The sequence below is a fragment of the Fusarium mangiferae genome, assembly GCF_900044065.1.
Source record: "Fusarium mangiferae strain MRC7560 genome assembly, contig: FMAN_scaffold013, whole genome shotgun sequence".
Lineage (NCBI taxonomy): Eukaryota > Fungi > Ascomycota > Sordariomycetes > Hypocreales > Nectriaceae > Fusarium > Fusarium mangiferae.
Genome location: NW_024573933.1, coordinates 1,199,164 through 1,219,144, shown reverse-complemented (window position 1 = coordinate 1,219,144; position 19,981 = coordinate 1,199,164). Strand labels below are relative to the sequence as shown.

The 19,981-nt window shown below is 48.7% G+C and overlaps 7 protein-coding genes across 7 annotated transcripts; 3 read left to right on the top strand and 4 right to left on the bottom strand.

Annotated features, from left to right (window-relative positions):
- Positions 1-728: 728 nt before the first annotated feature.
- FMAN_00397 (uncharacterized protein) lies at positions 729-2,144 on the top strand (the record flags this gene model as incomplete). Its single annotated transcript, XM_041822242.1, has 1 exon — positions 729-2,144. One exon carries the CDS (start codon positions 729-731, stop codon positions 2,142-2,144), a length of 1,416 nt encoding a protein of 471 aa, XP_041687942.1.
- A 326-nt stretch (positions 2,145-2,470) lies between these two features.
- FMAN_00396 (uncharacterized protein) lies at positions 2,471-3,517 on the bottom strand (the record flags this gene model as incomplete). Its single annotated transcript, XM_041822241.1, has 3 exons — positions 2,471-2,845; positions 2,895-3,203; positions 3,260-3,517. The coding sequence occupies 3 exons, from the start codon at positions 3,515-3,517 to the stop codon at positions 2,471-2,473; spliced, it is 942 nt and encodes a 313-aa protein (XP_041687941.1).
- Positions 3,518-4,447: 930 nt separating this feature from the next.
- Positions 4,448-6,219, bottom strand: FMAN_00395 (putative sugar transporter; the record flags this gene model as incomplete). Its single annotated transcript, XM_041822240.1, has 3 exons — positions 4,448-5,227; positions 5,282-6,057; positions 6,129-6,219. 3 exons carry the CDS (start codon positions 6,217-6,219, stop codon positions 4,448-4,450), a joined length of 1,647 nt encoding a protein of 548 aa, XP_041687940.1.
- Positions 6,220-9,529: 3,310 nt separating this feature from the next.
- FMAN_00394 (uncharacterized protein) lies at positions 9,530-14,907 on the bottom strand (the record flags this gene model as incomplete). The annotated part of the gene is made up of 2 exons (XM_041822239.1): positions 9,530-11,848; positions 11,896-14,907. The coding sequence occupies 2 exons, from the start codon at positions 14,905-14,907 to the stop codon at positions 9,530-9,532; spliced, it is 5,331 nt and encodes a 1,776-aa protein (XP_041687939.1).
- Positions 14,908-15,676: 769 nt separating this feature from the next.
- Positions 15,677-17,275, top strand: FMAN_00393 (uncharacterized protein; the record flags this gene model as incomplete). Its single annotated transcript, XM_041822238.1, has 4 exons — positions 15,677-15,791; positions 15,852-15,943; positions 15,994-17,114; positions 17,170-17,275. 4 exons carry the CDS (start codon positions 15,677-15,679, stop codon positions 17,273-17,275), a joined length of 1,434 nt encoding a protein of 477 aa, XP_041687938.1.
- Positions 17,276-18,024: 749 nt separating this feature from the next.
- On the top strand, positions 18,025-18,781 carry FMAN_00392 (uncharacterized protein; the record flags this gene model as incomplete). The annotated part of the gene is made up of 2 exons (XM_041822237.1): positions 18,025-18,095; positions 18,160-18,781. The coding sequence occupies 2 exons, from the start codon at positions 18,025-18,027 to the stop codon at positions 18,779-18,781; spliced, it is 693 nt and encodes a 230-aa protein (XP_041687937.1).
- Positions 18,782-19,208: 427 nt separating this feature from the next.
- On the bottom strand, positions 19,209-19,742 carry FMAN_00391 (uncharacterized protein; the record flags this gene model as incomplete). Its single annotated transcript, XM_041822236.1, has 2 exons — positions 19,209-19,624; positions 19,670-19,742. 2 exons carry the CDS (start codon positions 19,740-19,742, stop codon positions 19,209-19,211), a joined length of 489 nt encoding a protein of 162 aa, XP_041687936.1.
- Positions 19,743-19,981: the final 239 nt, after the last annotated feature.

Below are 19,981 nucleotides of genomic sequence, written 5' to 3'. Positions count from 1 at the left end.
GCTGTGGTGGGGTTGGAGGGGCAGTTTAGTTCTACAGTACCTAGCTTGGCCGTGGGGACCTCTGAAGCTTGTTAGAGTGCGGAATAGAATGAAAGCCATTGGCATTCATTATTTTAATACGACAAAAGATAGAACTATTAACTTAGAATCTTGGATATTTTACATCTCATCATCGTTGGAAGTAAGGTAGTTTGCATAACAGATTTCACAGCCCATCCTGCTTCTTCAACTGCAAGGAACTAGCAGTTCAGGTCAACAAGCATAGCCGTGTTCTCACATTTGTGGTACACGCTCTTCTACATCCAATACAATACAGTATCAAATCATCACATATAGCCCGTAAATCTCCAACAAACAATATAAATGCTTGTGTTGGTGTTCATATTGTCTACGCCACATGCGCCACTTTTAAGCCGAAAGTTGAAGTGAGTGGCTACCATCGGCAACGCCACTTTTCTTTGTTAACTCAATTAAACTTCACTTTTTTCGGTTCCCGGTGCAGGTGCAGGCGCAGGTGCAGTCCAGGGTGCGTCTTGACCATCTGTCTTGTCTTTGCTCTGTGACTCACTCACTCTCTTCTCGATACAATAAACCTCGACTCCTCCACAGATATTCATCAGACCTCATCTAAACACTACAACATACTAATCAAGTCGGGCACTTGATTCTTTTCTTTTGTGCGGTTGACTCCGCCCAATTTTGAACCTCTCGTCTCTTACACACACAAAATGGCTTCATCTTCATCTGCTGGCTGGGAACCCTCCTCCTGGCGCTCAAAGCCCATCAAGCAGTCGCCCAATTACCCTGATGCAGAGCCTCTGGCTAAAGCCGTCGAGGAGCTGACCCAACTTCCTCCTCTGGTCCACCCTAATGAGATCATCGCCCTTAAAGCTCATCTTCGCGATGTCGCACAAGGAAATGCTTTCCTTCTCCAAGGTGGTGATTGCGCAGAGCTCTTTGACTACTGTCGTCAAGGCCCTATTGAGAGCAAGATCAAATTGCTACTGCAAATGAGTGTTGTTCTCATTTGGGGAACCAACAAGAGAGTTGTGCGAATTGGTCGAATGGCGGGTCAGTATGCGAAGCCGAGATCTAGTCCTACTGAGATGGTCGACGGAAAGGAAGTCCCTAGTTTCAAGGGCGATATCATCAATGGCTTCCGTCTCGAAGATCGAGAGATCGATCCCAATCGCCTTGTGAAGGCCTACCACCACTCTGCTGCAACCCTCAACTACATCCGTGCTGCTCTCGCCTCTGGCATCGCTGATCTTCATCGACCTCTTGACTGGGGTCTCGGACATGTGAGAGACCCAGAGCTCAAGGAGAAGTACTCAGCTATTGCTTCAAGTATTCAGCAGACCCTTCGCTTCCTGCAGGTCATTAATGCTCGTCCCGGAGAGCTCGACTCCGTTGAGCTTTTCACTAGCCATGAAGGTCTTCTTCTCGACTACGAGCAGTCTTTGACTCGTTTGCTTGAGAAGCCTACTGCCAGAACCTCAAGCCCTACTCCCGTAGCTGATGACGGCGAGAAGAAGGAGTACTATGATACCTCTGCGCATTTCATCTGGATTGGTGACCGTACTCGCCAAATTGATCATGCCCACGTTGAGTTCTTCCGTGGAATTGCTAATCCGATTGGTATTAAAGTCGGTCCTACAACGCCAGCTTCAGACCTTCTTTCTCTCCTACGCACGTTGAACCCCTCTCGCGAGCCTGGAAAGATCACCCTCATCACTCGCTACGGTGCTGCTAAGGTGCGCGATCTCCTCCCCACGCATATTCGCGCGGTTGAGGACTCCGAGTACCGTCGCACGGTTGTCTGGCAATGCGACCCTATGCACGGCAACACACTATCTACACCCACAGGCATCAAGACACGCCGTTTCGGCGATATCTACCGTGAGCTTGAGGAGACACTACGGATTCACAAAGAGGAGGGTAGCAACCTCGGTGGTATGCACCTCGAGCTCACTGGCGATGCTGTTACAGAGTGTTTGGGTGGCAGTGAGGGATTGGATGAGGACGATTTGTCGACAAACTACACTAGTTTCTGTGACCCAAGACTCAACGAGAAGCAGGCCCTTGAGTTGGCTTTCCTGGTTGCGGATCATTTCTCTAGAGAGAGCAAGGCACGATCAGCCTGAGCATATGAGTGACACTAAAATTTGACACGAAGAAAATGTACATTGGAACAAAACGGAGCAGCAAATATCATGGTAGCAACTTAGGAATGAACCGAAAAATGAGACTTTGAAACACTTGGATGGGCATGAGAAATATTGAGTGATAAACACAGCACTGACGGCAGTGATCTTGTGTTCTGGTACCTTCTTTCATCTCTAATCTAAGCATACGGGCTTGTCCTTCAAAACACAAGTTAATTCATATCATGTCCATCTCAAATTATTGTGCTGCCGTTACGTGAAAACTGTCATATCTTGAATCTCCTCAAACCCTGACTCTTGCCAAGTCAGACAAGAGTGATAGTCTGCGCCGCCTCGAAAGCATCGCCCTTCTCCAGCTTCTGCCATCCCTTGACAGAGCCAGGCTCAACACAGAGCATGTTCTTCCAACCGTCCTTGGGAGTAAAGTCCTTGATGCCGGCTGACTTGTCGACCCAGGGGTTCCAGACGACGACCTGGTCGAGGTTGTCACGGACGATACGGAAACGGGGAGTGCCAGACTCGGAGATGACGACTGGGTGAGAGGGACCCTTGGCGGGGGTGTAGACGGAGTCGGTTTCGGCGGAGAAAGTGACGGCGCCGGATTGGGTCGCCTCTGAGCTGGAGACCTTGGAGAAGTAGACGGAGTCCTCGAGACCGGTGACCTCTGTGGAAGAGATGTCCTGAGACAAGTTAGCTATGATATCCCATATACGAACATATACAACATACGCTGATCTTGAAGTAAGTGTGAAGAAGAGTCTGGAAGTCGAAAGCAGTGTCACCATCGTTGGTAACAACAATAGTAGTGTTGAGACTCTCAGGGTCAAGCGAGACACTGTAGATAAGAGCAAACTTGTAGGGCCAGAGAGCCTTGAAGTCGTCGCTGATGCTCTCGGACGAAAGACCAAAGTCGAGCTTCACGCTGGAGCTAGAGCCCTCGCTGGTAGATTTTCCAAGGAACTCCCATCGCGAGTTACGAGCAAAGCCGTGCTGGGGAAGCTTGGCTACGGGTTCGTGGTCGGGGGCAGTGCCAAAGACCTGCAAGTACACAGATTAGATAAGCTATCATGAGGAGTGTTGTGGTGTTGTCGTACCGGGAAGACGATGGGAATACCTCCTCGAACAGCAGCACTTCCGTCAAGGGCAGCAGACTCGCTGACCCAGAGCTTCTCAGCCCCTGAAGCATCTTTCCAGCTAATGACAGTAGCGCCATGGAGAAGAACCTCTACGCTCTCGCCAGTGGGAAGAACGGCCTTGACGCGGGAGTTATCATGGGTGATGTCGACGGTGGGTTGAGGAGGAGCGGCGGGGGTAGAGGCGAGCGCCGAGGGCTTGTTTGGACGGTCGACCATTGTGAATGTTTTTGGTAGGATCAAGGGAGGTAAAAAAGAGGTTGAACTTTGGAGGAGATGGAGCTGGTAGAAGTGAGGTACTAGGTAAAGAGGTAGAGGTAGGTTAGTAGGTAGGTAAGGTAGTGGCGGACTGCTCAGGTGGGGTTGAAGGGTCCGAGTGGGGGTGAAGGTAGAAAGAACAAGTCGAGAGGACAAATAAAGTGACAGAAATCTAGAGCAGTAAAACACGAGGCTGAAGGGCCTTATAAAGGAAGTTCTCAGTCTCTTATTCCCTGTAGCTTTGGGCTTAGGTTGGTTCGCTGAGGCAAAGTTGTATCTGTAAGATGCGATCCCATGCCGTGGGTGCTTCAAGTCTGAGAGGAGGTCGATACATGTAGGCAATGGCGGGGTAGCTCAAGACAGCCAATGAGAACCCAGGATCAAGCTGTTTAGTGGAGACCTGCTGCTAAAGTTAGAGCTGTTACCGGCCACACTCAAAGCTGAAACACGTCTCAGATATCGGCTTGTGATACATCAAACCACAAAAATACATCACCAAAGAGCCAGAATCTAGCATTTGGTTGGTGAGGAAGCAGTTCTGACTTTTGAATTTAGGCATAATTAGGCTGCTCATAGTTGCCTATACGAAAAAAAAACTCACGCAAATCTCATTGCCTCGTCGTGAGCGTCATGTACTATAACAGTTTCGGAAATACAGTTTCACAATGCAACGGACAGACCGTTGAAGCAGTCAAAGTTACACAAATTTGGTACATCTGCCAAGCCTCTTACTTCGTCGGGTATCTATACGCTGCTATATGTTTCATCATGGCACTTGACCAACTAAATTTCTCTTTCTCTCAACCACTTTAGGGGTATATATCATGCCTCGGTATAGTTTCCAAAGTCACCACTCATAGCATCCGCCATTCGTTTGATTGATATCACCTCTTAATTCTCTCGGCGCTGGTTCTCTTCGTCATGTGAAGTAAACATGGCAGCGTTGTTACCTTCACCGCTCTGCCCACTTGAGCTTCCACTTCGATGCTCAACATGTCCCTTCTCTTCAACCTCCTCAATGGCAATGAGAAGGTTGCCATTGTTGTCATATCGTCGAGGTTCGATCTTGGCCTGCTTGACGACATCGAGTGCGCCTTGGAAACCATGCCCCACCTTCTGGAAGATAGTATCCATTTCTTCCAGAGATCGGTATGCAGTTTCAGGGAAGAAGAAGTAGACCGAAGGAACCATGATGGCGTTGATGACTGCAAAAATGACATATGTGTTGGATCCAATGTTCTCAAATGCAGGAGGAGTGATCATGACCACCAGCCAGTTGAAGATCCAGTTACTTGATGTTGACAGAGCGTTGGCAGGCGCACGGATGCGAAGAGGCGTAATCTCAGCAGGGTACAGCCAAGTCATGCCAAGCCAGCCAACGGCGAAGAATGAGTTGAAGACAAATAAGAAGACAATTCCGACAATCTGGCAAGCCTTCGCATCGCTGGAGCCAACTCCAGCAAGGATGGCCATGGATGCACACTGGCCTGCTGCGCCGAAGAGCATCAGCTTTCGACGTCCAACCCTCTCGACCAGCCAGATTGCAGGGAGTGAGGCCAGGAAATATTCGGTACCGTTCAGAGCGGCCATGAGCAGAGGCATATGGCCAGTCATACCAAGTCCAGCATAGATGGTAGCAGCATAGTAAGTAATCAAATTGATACCAGAGATCTACCCCGATGTCAGTCACTATTCAATTCATAAGAGTGCATATATATGTCTTACCTGTTGGAACATTTGATTGATATAAGCGATGAGAGTACGGTGAAGGTTCTTGTTGTGGTTTCGAGAGAACAAGTCTGAGAATGATCCCTTACTCATCTCTGCAGCTGTCTCCTTGATGGCCTTGAACTCGTTGTCCACATACTTGCTCTGAACATCCTGGTTGGCAATGGCAGCAATAACTTCCTTTGCATCTTCATCACGTCCCTTGAGCACAAGCCAGCGGGGAGATTCTGGAAGGTTCATAACAAAGGCCATGATGATTAGACAGAAGACAATCTGGAACGCCATTGGGAAGCGCCAGCAGGCAGATGTGTCTTGCGCAAAGTACATGCCGTAGTCAACCCAGTACGAGATGGTAATGCCGAGTGTGATGAGCGCTCCCTCGATCATTACCAATTTACCACGTTTATGGGCGGAGCAGGTTTCTGATTGCCACATAGGAACGGTAGATGTGTTGCCGCCGTTACCAAGACCAGTGATGATTCTTCCGATGATGAAGTGTTCCAGAGTGAACGCAGAAGCCTGAAGAGCAGCACCAACAACCATGATTGTGGTACCGAGCATAATCATTTTCCGGCGGCCGAGCTTGTTTCCAAGAAAGATGGTAGCAATGGCACCAAAGAAGCAGCCCAGGTTGTAAGACGAAACAGCGATGCCTTGATAGTTAGAGCGGTCCTTTCGAACAGCGGCGGATACTGTGGGATCATCGCTGTGCATGTCTGGGAATTGCTCCATGAAAGGAGCCATTGTCAAGATACCACCCATGACACCTTGGTCTATATCAAATGTTAGTATCTGCTACCATGGCCTGTCTTGGAGCCGTTTGTGTGAAAGTGGTAGGTATTACCATAGCCAAAGAGCAGGAAATCGGTTCCCGCAATAGTACTGATAGCATAGTTGAGGGCCTGGCCTCGGAGGCCAAAGTACTTCTTGAACATGATGAAGAGTTCGAAATCGAATAATGTCTCTTCAAACTCAAGGTCACTGGGACGGCAACGAAGGTTGGTATAGAGAACGTGAGAACGATTGAGGCCGGGGGATAACCGGGCTTATAAAGAAACGCAAGCTCAAGGGTCTTGCATGTCGTACTGCAGAAAACAGAGTCATGTAAAGTATTACTCGACACTGGATCCACGGCCTCTGGGTATCCACCCCCAGGCCATGCGAGAAGCTGGTAACTGAGACGGACCTTGGCTACCCATACGTTATTGTCTTGGCCTTGGCCGTTTATGACGGGTCCATCAGCCAAGAGTGATAGTGACTATGACCATACTGTGTATGCAGTAAAGTATACCGAGATCTGCAGTCGTGTGCACCCAAGCCCAGCAGGGCAATGATCCCTGCATTACGGCATTGTAAAGTTTTCAGGGTGTTTTGCGAACGAGTAAGTGACAGTTCAGCCCTGGAGGTACCTGTCTGGGTCTCTCCGGGTATGGTTTATTGCTTCGTCCCTTGACTGGCTGCTGTCTAGAGAGACAATATCAATCATATCCTCCTCTATAATGTCACCTGGGAAGCATAAACTCGTGGAGAAGGCCCTAAAGTTTACCTCTCGCCTCCGCAGGAATCGGACGAGTTGGGGAAGTAAACATGGGGAACTTTTGGGAGGCTGGAGCGTGGGGAATACGACGTCATCGAAGGTCCCTCAACACGGTCTTCGGGGATATGAAAATCGGGGCACTCAAGGCGTCAGTGTTTGAAGGCCTCTGATGGTCTCGCTATTGTCGCAATTTCTGATGTATCAGCCATAGATTATTTTTCAAAGTTCCCTGGGGCATGAGCCTGTTTGCAATGTTTCCTCCAAACCGACATTCAAACGTTGGCCTGAGCCTGATAGTTGGTTTGTGATGGATCTTTGAATCGTGATTGGGCCCTCAAGAAATCTCGACCAACATTAAATGAAAGTGGGTAAGTGAAGCACCCAAGCAAGGCCCTTCAACAAGTTAGAGAATTTCGCAGATTTTCTCGTCACCTCGGATGAAGTTTGAAATTCTGGGTCCCTAAATGGAGAATCGAGATAAAATCTGAAGACGGGAGGTTGCGGTTTCTACACGTGATGTTGGATTGCGAGCAAGGAAGGAACCATAAAAAGAGCATTCTTCCATCTTGCCAATGTCTTGGTATATGCTAGTATCGCCCAGTAGGTAATGAGGCTCTGCTTTATTTAGCTTTCCCATAGTTTACCTTGTGATCCTCATTCTACAAAAACAACATTAACTGAAAAGAATCACTATATGGAGTTTACACAACGACCATCTCTGTTGGTCAACGAGAATGCGACTACACAGTGCAAAACAGTACAATTTCAAGAATTGGCCGTCAATAACGGAACCGAGGGTCAGAAACGTGCCATTTACCGCACTTCAGTTCCCGTCACGTAACGTACACGCCAAGATTCAACCTGCAGTCCACTGACTCCATCATGAACCCGCTGTAGATATTAACTGCCCAATCAGTTCTGATAGACAAATGCAAAGAAAAGGCCTCGCTGACCGTCTCTGCCCGATCCTCCGCTTTCAATTCCCCTTTATGGATGACAACAGCTATAGAACGCGGAATTGCTAAACCCCAGAACCCCGGATTGTTAGAAGTTGACGTCACTCTCTACTCGGCGGGCCGAACAAAGTCAAAGTAATCGTGATGGCTGCTTAGATGAGATGAGATACATTCTCTCTATCTAAACAAGTGTCTGTAGTTCTCGGGTTGCCTACAATGGTTAAGAACATTCAGCCTCAGCAGGGGCATCGCCATGAAATTCCCAAACTGGTCAGGTTCAAACAGACGCTTCACCATTGATCGGTGCAACTGCCGGATGCCAGACCCTATCCATACACCAGTCAATGAGGGTTCTCCGGAAGGAAACCGATTCATCATTGCCTCCAAACTGAAATGGACCAAGTTCTCGGTTTCTTTCTTACAGTGCAATATAATTCTATGATATGTTGTTCCATGTTGTTGATTGGTTGCTTTGTCGGACATTTTTGTGAGCCACTTGACTCTTTTGAGCAACCTTCTTCAACCTTCATCCAAGTTGAATTCAAGACAACGAGGGAAACAGAAGTCCAAGCACGCGAGTTAGCGTAGAGTATTATCTTACCGTTAGAGGCCCAATCCTATGCCACGGTCTTTATAAGAGTACATATTGAACTGCCTTGTGATAGTGTTGTAAAGGCATCACCACTTACACCAATTGACGCCAATCCACTTTGAGTAACTGCTTAAATCTTCTTTTTCAACCTCATGGCATCTACGATTTCTCAAACTTTTCTCTACCTTTGAGGTCCCTGTATTCCATGCCACGATCTTCTCGGGCAAGGAACTTTGACCAAAGCACTCAGTGGGAGGCTTCAACGGCATCAAACCTGCAACAATCATCAACAACACAGACGTGCACATCATTACCGTGTTAGTTCCCCGCCATGGGAGTCTGCCTGACGTAGTAATCGAGCCGGCAATTTTCCCTTGCTGTGAAGAACAGGATGGGGAGTAGCTTGCAGAACCCTTGACCCTGGTTCATCATCAAAGCTGGCATGCCAGGCAGCAGCAAAACGGCCAAATCTCAAGATGTGCCAAGTCCATAGTACTCAGCTGCTTCTAGGAATGGTACAATGTTTTACTGTGCTGAAGCACAATCATACAAGTTGGTTCCCGAGAACCGCGTATCTCTACGATCTACCCTTTCTAGAACCTCGATTTCACACAGTATTAATTATAAAGTCCTTCTGTTGCGCCAGATCAGAAACCTTGATCGATAAACTACCCTCTTCCCCGTGGCACACTGCAGCTCTCGTTGTCGGATTACCCGTTTAGGAACATCCGAAGCTGCTCCCAAATATTACATCTGACGATCCTCCACATTATCACATTATGCTTCCCCGTATTATCCTCATGCAGGATGGTGAATACATATACACGGGACGTATGAGCCTGACTCGTAACTCGGACTGATTACCACTTTTGGTGGCATGATCTCGCATGCATCAACTCGATTATCCCTCAACCATAATTGTAGGCACACTGTTTCTCTCGACACATTGGCATGGTATATTCATCTCATCATTTCTTTGATTGTTTCTTTTCTACAGAATATGTAAATGTACAGATATCCATGCAATGCTTCTAAAGAGATAAGCGACAGGCTAATCAGGCAACTCTGTACATGGAGGTATTGTATTACAAGCAGTTCCCAAGAATAAAAACCCCAAACGCGCCGTTGACAATGCTTCCCGTCTTAAATTCATTTCCTAATCAATGCCTTCCACGTCGCTCTGCTTCAAAGAGTTCCCTCTTCATATCCATAAGCATGTCTTCCAGCTGGTAAACCTCATCACGGCTGAGTGCTGCCACCTGCAATTGCTGCAATCCACCACGAAGAGTGTCCATGATCGACCTTGTCTTGTGTGGTACTGGTGTTTCTTCCTCTTCTTCATCGTCATCTTCTTTTGGCTCGGCAACTTCGTTTTGGCCCTCCTCTTCTGCTTGTAGCTGATCCTCCTGGACCTCTTCACCCGATTCGTTGTCAATTGGCATGACTTCCATAGAGTCCTCAATGACTTCATCAGGCACCTGAAACTCAGGATCCTGGCTCTGCGAGGCTGCAAAGGACTCTGTCACCAGCTGTGACATGAGTTCTTCGTCCGTGTCCCCGTCATCGCGTGCATCGGTCGACCTTGACGTTGTCTGAGGCGCTTGAGAAGATGAGCGTGTAGACCTTTTGATAGGCGATACCTGGACTTCTCGGTTTCGTAGCTCCTTGCCCTTTTGTCCAGCATTTCGTCTGGATGACCGTCGCACGGTTGCGATGGGTGAGGCCGTTTCTTGAGACGTCGACTGGCTATCTTCGACCTGTTCTGGTCCTGATGGGTCGGCCGACCGTCTCTTTTTGCGGCGTGTCTCGGCATACACAGCGCTTCGCTTTCTCTTCCTCTTGCTGCCGGTTTGGTTCGTATTCTGGCTTTCATTCTTCTCTTGGCTTGATTCAACAGGTGTAGAGGGAACAACACTGGGTGGCGAAGACTCCTTAGTGTCATTCTGTTCTGCTTCCACCGAGGTGTCTCCTTGGACCTCTATGCACTTTTCCGGCGATGCGTCGTTCTTTTTCTTCTCGGGAGAAACAGAAACTGAGTTGTACTTGTCGAATGGAAGATGGCATCTTCTAGATTCAAGTTCCACCACAAATCTCATGAGACTGCTTTCATCCCCTTCACTGAGCGCGAAAGATGAGTCTTGATTCTGGCTGTTAGCCACCTTAGAGCCACTTTCAACAGCCTGATCGTCAACAGCCTTTGCAGGGCTGCTCCTGGCATCCACAAATTCGTCATCTGCGGATTTTGGTGTTTCCAGAACCTGTGCTGGAAGCGGAGCGGTTCGTTGAGGGCTGTCCAGTTGGGTGAGGGCAGGCGGTTCAATATGTTCCTCTTTAATCTCGTCCACATCTTGGCTAGGTGGCGCATCTGGTAGTGCCTCGGCATCTTCGGCCACCACTTCCTGACTACCGAGACTTGAAGGAATGACTTCCTCCTTCTTTGATGATTCTGCCCTCCTCCTGCGTCGCTTAGACCGTGTGTTCTTACCAGAGGTCTTGTTCTTAGCAGAAGGAGTCTCCACCTCAGCTTGGTCTTCATTAGTTTGTTGACTGATGGAGGGTGAACCAGGTGGTGAAGAAAACTGCCAGTTTACGATCGAGTCTCTAGCCTTAGACCGGGTTTGTATCTCAGATAGCAGAGGGTTGCGTCTCGGGTCTGGTGGTGATGAAGGTGGGTCGTTCAAGCCTTCAAGATGAAGTGCTTGGCCACGTCGGGGAGTGGGTGTCAGATTGATGAACTCATCGTAGGAAGCTGCGCGTTCAGGAGTAGTTTCGAGTCTGCCAGGCTTTTGCATCTCGGAATCCTTTGAGCTCTCCTCGATCGCAGCTTGTGCTCGAGTCCGTGGGCTCGATCGGATGCCGGGATACAAGCCGGCATTTTCTTCTTGTCGCTCACGGACCTCCCTCTGCCTTTCAGTGAGATGTTGAGACTCCCCGACCAACGGTGATGAGACAATTGGAGCAAATTGGATTTGAGAGTTATCGTGACGAAGACGGGGTGTAGCTGTTCGCTTAGCCGGTTTTGCCTTTGTAGATTCAGGGGTGGCATCTCTGCGGCGCTTTCTAGTCGTCGCACCCCTGAGACTCATCTTCGATATGGATGGTGCAGGTGAGGCTGCTTGCTCAACGCCTTGCCCCGATGACTTGGCAGATGATAGGGCGACGAAGCTCAAATCTTCCTGCGTATCGACAAAAGTCTGTGCTTGGGCTCCGAACTCGCCACTAGAATATTCCATGCCAGGGAACGAGACATCAACTCTTGGCCGCAAGGAAGCTATAATTGACCTGAGGCTTTCAGAGCAGTCCAAGCTCTCTTCATCCTTTACTAAAGCGTTCCACGTCTCTGCCATCTTGTTGACGACGTGACGATGTTTACTTCTAAAACCGGCAGCGACAAGAGGCTCGACTGTGTTGAGGACTTTGTCCTCCAATCGACCGAGTGTTAATAACTGGCCACAAATGCTGTCCCACAGAGTCCGCACCTAGAGATAATTAGCATGTAGAAGAGTACAACACCGGAATAACTTACAGATCCAGATACAGGGGAATCACTACGCAACATCTTATGTGCCTTTTCATCCTGAATCCATGGAACGAGTCCTGTTTGTAACTTGGGAAGGGTTTTGAAGCCATTTTGCGCAAAGGATGCAACAATGAAAGCGTTGACAGCCTCAAAGTAGGCCACTATCTTTTGATCGTTGCATTCGGCTTCGTTTTCGTAGAAGTATTTCATACACTGACCTTGAAGCTGGTAAAGATACTGAAACGGGTCAAACAAGGAGGATCGTGGTGCTGTAGGAGGCGCACCCCAAAGTCGTCGTCGAGCAGCCTCCACAGCCTGACGATCTCGGGGTAGTTTGGCAATCTTGAATAGTGCGATCGCGACCGCCAGTGCCATCTGGTTTGATCTTTCAGAGTCCTCAAAGAAGTTGTCTGTAACAATTTTGGCGAGGGGCTCTACAAGGCCAAGTGCTCGACCTGCATCTCCAGACTCCTGAGCGATGTGGTCGGATAACAAGTTGAAAAGAGAGAACCATTGTTCTTCAGGGAGCGTGGGGTGCGAAACAAGTCCTCGTTCGAGAAGTGATACTATCTCCCGGTATTCAGGACCAAGTAATCTCTCGCTGCTGGGTGGCAGCGAGCCGGATGGCGATGGGTTTTGGTCCAGCAAGGTACGAATGTTCTGAGCAGCGAGAACCCATGGACCGTATGGTGAAAGAGCGTCTCGCGGCAAGAGTCGAAGCATCTCTCTAGACAGCTCCACTCGAGCTCTTGAAGATTTGCCTTGGAAGAATGGATCAAAGACAGCTAAGAAGCACTCGGCGAGATCTTCATCGTCAGCCAATCCTGGTGGTTTGGAACAAAGTATAGAAAATAGGTGATAAAGCGGCGTCTGAACAGTGCCATTTGACTTGTCAGCTCGATCAATCCGGCTAGGAGTTGAAGCAGGCTCAAAGGTATTAGCAAGAGACATGGATAGCTTCTTCTCCGTGAAGGGGAGCAGCCCAAGGTTGCGGACAAGGACGTCCACATAATGCCTGACACTTGACAAATATTTTGTACCTGCAGACTCAGACCCTTCAGGCAACCCGGTCGACCACACCTTGGACAACAAATCGAACGCTTGGGCGATGAATCTCGCTGTCTCATCGGTAACCTTGATATCCTTTGCCGAGGCGACAGCAATAGAACCAACGAAAGCTTGCCAGAGCCTATAGGCCAAACTTTCGGTGTTAGCCAAGTCGTGGAATTTCTTCTCCAAAATTGGCCCAACAAGGCCAAAGATTTTCTCAGAATTTCGGCGAGCCCATCTTGAGTCGATTGAAGGCAGCTCCTCGGGGCTTATAGGAGCAAGATCCCTGATCCGTTCATCTTTCCAGCTTCTCGGGGTCGAAACGTCGAGCAGTCCAGTCACGACTCGAGTCGCTTGCGTTACGGAGTCAGCAGAAAACTCGAGTTGCGCGTCGGCTTGAACTAGTTGTTGCGTAATTGGCGCAAGGATAGAATCCCAAGCAGCGTCGATCCATGTGACATCTTGACTAGGTCGGAAGGCATAGTAACACAGGTTGCAAATACCACCCATCACTGTTCTGCGAAGCTTCATGGCTTCCTCTGACTGCTTTGAACTGAATTTGCGCCGGAGTTGGCTTGCGAGGGGTTGTGACATTACACCTAGAGACTTTGGGGGCAATTTATTGCTGGTAATTGAAAGATAGACATAGCGATTCCAGGCGTAGTTGGCTTCCAGTTTGGTCTGCAAGTCGGTACAGTTGAACGAGTCCTGCGCAATCTTGAACCATGGAGCAAAGTGTTGCCATCGACTGAGAGGGCACTGCAGGAAAAGGGTCACGGCACCCCATATCTGCGGAACAGTTGACAAGAGCTGTTTCTCTTTGAGCATGGTGTCGAGTCGCTGGATGTAATACTGTATGTAGATTTGTTTATCCGCCGTCGATTGCAGAATCTCAGTCACCTTGCGCATCACAGGCTTCTCATTTCGCAGCGAAAAGCCAGCTTCCGTGCCCAAAAGAATTGCTTGTGCTCGAATGTCTCGAATCGGAGTAAGCATGTCGTTAAACAAATCCTCTAACCAGGCCGTGTGGACAGCCATATGGTTTCGAGATTGCTTCACAAGACGCTTGTAAATCTGGATACGGCCCATGATGATACTCTTGCCAGTCAAATGATCCTCGATGTTGTGCAACGATGTGACTAGCCGACCGACTCGATCCAAAGACATGACTTTTGGGGAGAAGGACTGGAAAGCAACGACTTGCATGAGGTGGCGCGCCAGGTCTTTCGAAATTCCTGGGTCGGAGAAGCATCGAATGCAATGATCGATTATGAAGACGCCGAAGTCGGATGTGAGAGAAGAAGCAATGGCTGGAAAATGCAAAAAGGTCGTTAAAAGACTGAGGGCTTGGAATATGAGAGAAGAGTCAGGAGACCCCTCGTCCCTTTTGGATTTGACATCTCGTTCAATAAAGGACATAAATAGGCTCATCTTGTCTTGCAGGGCAACCCGGTCCGGTAAGTTGTTCGAAGCCTTGAGAGCACGAGAGAGCATCATGTATGCATCGAGTCGCGAGTCCCGGTCGGAGCCAGCGAGCTGTTTTATTGTCGAGTCCAACATTTCGGCGATACTAATCTGGCTTGAGAGGCCGTTGGGGTGGCCATTAAGAGGTGAAGCAAGAGGATTGGGAGACGGTGACGGCTTCAGGATACCCTTCACGGGCCTCGATGAAGCAGAGGGTGTCGTAATCGGTGACGATCTGAAGAACTTGGACGCTTCTCGATATTCGGTATGGCTTGACCATTCGACCTTCTTCCTTATCCGCCTCGAGCTTGAATTGGTGTTGGTTGCCCCGTTCGACGATGGTGTATTAGCGCCTGGTGGTGTCTGGAGACTCAGTCTTGGGTCGATGGGACGACCGACTGAAGCCTTCATAGGAGCTAGTTTATCTGGGAAAGATTCTCGTGGAGGAGTTGGCGGTCGAGGAGATAGTTCGTCGAGGGTGGTGGCCTTGGCTGAAGATGCCATGGCTGCCAGGCAGCGCTGGCGATCTAGACAGCAGTGAATTGGCCGAGAAACCACTAAAAACGCATGCGAATATTAAGGAGATTAAGATTGGAACAGTGAGTTTTGCAGCGACGAAAAAAACGCAAGCATTTGTGTATAATCGCAAAGAGAACGAATGAGTCGGTGTGAGTTAAGCTGGTGATATTGCGTAGCGTTGAGGGCTTTGAGTAACTACCTGAGCCTGGAGCATCCGTAAGTAAATGCTTGACCGATCCGCGCTTCAATTCTCCGGGCCAACGCGCGAAGCGAACGCGATTTTTAGATGAGCAACCGCGAATCAATTAAAGATTCAGGGACCGTGCGCGTCAGACGCCCCAGAATCGGGCCCCTGTCCGTGCCTAATCGGTCTTTCATGGCTGAGGTAAGCGAAACTCTACGTGTTCCCGCTACAGGGCGCTATCGATAAAGTTCTAGGTACATTGGACCCTGTTGTGTCAGTGAAGCACATGCCAGAACATGGAGGCGACAGACTTGGACCTCACCTCAATACTGGCATTTTATCGGTAAAGTCCAAAAGTTACATAAATAGAAGTGAGAGAGCAAATATGATGTCCTGTTACGATCTGAACACTTACCAAATTCTCCAAATCTACCTCTAGTACTCCTTCTTAAAATGCTATACCACGTTTTGTTAGTGGCTGATGTCCAGTTTCCATCATCTTCTCCCCGCTCATCTTAAACCATCGTACCTACCATCAACATCACCCTCTCCACTCACCATCGAATCATCATGGCCGCCCAGCAACCTTTCGGTATACCAACAGGGGCGAAGAAGCTCGAAAAGGTCACGGAACTGGTCGAAGCCCTCACCGCAGATCTCGAAGAAGATCAGTTTCTTCCAGATGGTGAGTCTCATGACTGACTGGAAAGCATATGAATGCATCATCTCCTAATGCTATAGACAGGCCGCGCCACGGCTCTGGACCAACTCAAATTATACAGCCGAGACCCCAGGAATGCCGAACCTCTCTACTCAGAAGCAGTCAGTACACCCCTTGTCCTCGTGTGAGGGCAAAAGGGTTTTGAGGTATTGCTAACTGTTGCCAGGGCTTCTCCATGCTCCTCCGCCATGCCTATGACAAACCATCTACCAAATCGGCTCGGGCTGCATTGAAAGTGATAGCTAATTTGATGCTCCTCGTCCCTCCAACGCGGCATATGTTTGTCGACAAGGGTTTTGCTCCCAAAGCCATCAAAGAACTAGACACTGGAAATTATGAAGATGAATTTCTCAACTCTCGTATCTTATTCCTTACCACATATGAAACAAAGATCGACCTGAAGGAGCTCCTCGATAATGAGAAACTGGCCGATCGCATTATCAACAACCTAGCAAAGCATGCAAAGGAAATGGATACCAAGGCTAAGGCCAAGGCTGATCCCATGCAAGACATGGCGCTCACCGAAACCGTAAAGCTCTTGTTCAACGTTACACACTGGTGTAAAGAGAAGGCCTCGTTGTTCAATCCTGCAGTTCCTCATTTGATAGCCGTGCTTTTCAAGGCTGAAGTCTCCCAAACGAAGCCGCTTGACCCTCCAGTCGGATTCATCATCAACGGTTTCCTCAATCTTGACCTGAAAACCCCAGAGAGCCAGAATGCTCTTCACCCCAAGAGTGATCCCGAGAGGGTCGTATCTCGGGTGATTGACCTCCTAGATGTCGCCATTCGAACCATTCCCGACGAACAGAAGGATCCTTCCGTAGTGCCAGTCCTTGGCCTCGTAAGATCGATATACGAGCATGCGCCTGATTCTACCAAATTTTTTATTCGTGAGAAGCTCTTGCCGACAGAGGAAGAGAGGAAGGATGTTCTCGGAAAAGGTCACAGCTTACCAGCCAAACTTCTCCAAAACAGCAATAACCCCATGGCCCCGTCATTGCGCAACCTGATCCAACATGTGCTCTTCGAGCTATCTGATAAGGATGCCTCCAAGTTTGTCGAGAACGTTGGCTACGGCTTTGCGTCTGGATTCCTTTTCCAAAACAACATCCCTATTCCAGCTTCGGTTGCAGAGGCTCACGGCGCAGGTGATGCGGCTAAGGCGCAGAAGCCAGTCAATCCCGTCACTGGCCAATTTGTCGATGCTGAGAAGCCGGTTGACGAGCCTGAGATGACGGAAGAGGAGAAGGAACGAGAGGCTGAAAGGCTCTTTGTGTTGTTTGAACGGTAAGTTCACACTTTCTATTTACTCACTCGTTGCACAGGGCTAACAGGCTTTTAGATTGAAAAAGACAGGCATCATTGACGTTCAGAACCCGGTGGAGGCCGCCGTGAGGGAAGGTCGTTTCAGAGAACTCAAAGATGATGAGGTTGAAGAGCTTGAGTAGTAAGCTCAAGTCACTTTGTCTTCTCATTATCAGCATGTTGAGGTCTGGCGCTTCGGTCATCCGGCAGTGATCTCATATCAAACGGAACCTTGCAGATAGGCGGGAACAAAAAGAAAGCATAGATACATACATTAGTTCAGGAGCCTTCGTTAACAAATGCTCAGTCATATTGTAGCATAACGTATGGTCAACGCGTCAAACAAGTGGTCGATAAGGTAGTCGGCTATTGTTCATTCTCGAATATAGTATATTCACTGATCACTGACTTGCGTCCAATGTTAACAAGTTCTCTACAGACGCTCCCGTTTTCCAAATTAATTCGTTCAGCAACCTAGAAGTAGTACATACATTATCTCTCTCACCTTGACCCATTTCCACCTACCTAGTACTTACTTTTTTCCACTAACTTTCAGGTCGCACATTCTCTACTGCTTCGGCTCTTGCAGCTGCCAACACTGCCAACGCCTCAGGTTATTTGTTTATCTTCTCTTCTCAAAAAGTCCGCTCTTCACGTCTTCTTTGCCCCGTGCAAGTCAGTCAGGTGATAGACTTACGAGCACAGGTAAATCTCATGTTATCCTTATTTCAAACCTTTGATGATTCAATGAAGATTCAAAGTCAGCGTCGCGCAACACCATCCGCAACACGATTTTCCTACAACGGACAAACTCACACAAGGACCTAAATTCTAGAGAAGACCTCATCCTCGCGGCGGCAATCTCTTCGGTTCTCTTTCGCTCTCCAGCAAGATGCCGCCTCCCAAGTCTGTGCTCACTGTCTTCTATGCTCGCGATAAATCCCCTGCGGAGGAGCACAACGGGTAAGTTCTTAAGCTCCCTTCTTTGGCCTATTGGTCTCGCATACTAAGCACATGGAAATCTTAGGCCTCGTGCTAGTATTGAGGGGAATGGTGATGACGAAGAAGAAGAGCTCATCCCAAAAATTACCTCTGACCTCGTGGACTATGCGACTTCCGAAGATGAAGTCGATTCTCCTGGGCCTGTTAAAACTGAACAGGACCCTAAACCTGAAAAGCGCACTCTCTCTCCAGAGGAAGAGAGCGAAGAAAAAGCTGCAGGTCCAAAGGCAGCTCCTCCAGCCAAGCGCCAGCGTCACTCGCAAGTGAACAGTTCAGTCCCACCTCGTCGTTCTAAGCGCGTCGCATCCACTTCTAGCCTTCAGGATGAAGACACATCTGGTGTGAAGAAGGAGAAGCCTGTTGCTGCAAAGAGAGGTCGTGGCCGCCCTCCAGCCAAGACCAGAGTGACCAAAACTGAAACAGCCTCAAAGAGAAGCCCTCCTGCCAGAATGAAGGCTACGCGTGCCGAGTCTACTACCGAATGGGAGGTTGAGAAAATCATTGATTCGCAGGTTGACGCTGATTCCAAGGTACTCTACTACCAGGTCAAGTGGAAGGGTTTTGGCAACAAGGAGAATACTTGGGAGCCTAAGAAGAATCTGGGCAAATGCAGCAAGCTCATCAAGGCTTTTGAGAAGGAGCAGTGAGGGGATTTTGATAGCATGAGCTATGAACTAGTTGATAGCGATGGGGGCTTTTTGGGAATGAATCAAATCACTGGGCTGTGGTGATGGGGATAACTGCTAGAGGCACCTAGCAAGGCAAGGTCTGGAGATAATTGCTTTATGGGAAGTGAACCACTGGATTCAACGCGAGCGAATGGGAACGGTATCTAGATGGGATTATCTCGGTGATTACTTCGATACAGCGTTATCGAAGCCTTTTAGCATAGGAGAATGGAGCTCTAGTCCTCTTTTATCGAGACTGGGCCATCTCCCCTTGAAGGATAAACAAAAAATAGCTCTTCTTTATGCATAATGTGCTGATTGCGACAAAATTGTTTGTTTAGTGATACATCATTGTTTTTGTTTAATTTTGCCATCCCTATAACGGTCTACCTTTCAAATCATATCTTCACTCTTCACTGAACAGAGTTGAGAAACCCAGGGCCGCTCCAGCAAGAGGAAGCAGACTTCGTACCAAGTTCAAAACTCCCCATCTTCCGATCAATGTAGCCACGTCCTCCTGTGAAGCATCCAAGGTTCCAGCAGACGCCTTAAACAGAAGGTCATTTGTTGAGCTCATGAAAATGATAGTGAAAGGGACGATCGAGACAGTCAAAGCAGCACTAGCAGCCAGGCCCTTCCAGTTCCGGCCCTGCTGGTGAGCTGTATATGCTGCGTATAGATAGGCGATTGCAGTTGTCCCAGCGAATTTGGGCATGAGAGCGAATCCGCGGTTGAAGAGGACCTGCCAAACGGAAACAGCGGGTGGTCCTGAGAGTTGCAGAGCAGCAGGTATGCCAGCAAGTGAAAGAGAGGCAATGAAGCCTAGAAATATCAGTGAGTGTCTTACATCTGACTTGATAGTCTTACCAGACGCATATGCTGAGCCAGTGATGCCTGTGGCAGTGGCCACGAGAGAAGGAAGGGGGATAGAGATGGGCATTTTGAAACACAATAAGTTTAATTTAAGCTTCGTATAATGTTTGAATTATCATGAGAATCTACAATGAGTTGATGCTGCTGAAGTCATCGTCATATATATCGGCGAAAAGTGGAACCCCGTCCGGACCCGGAAACTCTCACGGACTTCCTGAGATGTCCGGCCGCGTCCTTGTCCATTTCCCACATCGTTATTGACCAAAGACCCTCGTTCTCGGATCAGGCCGATTGGTCAATGGGCCT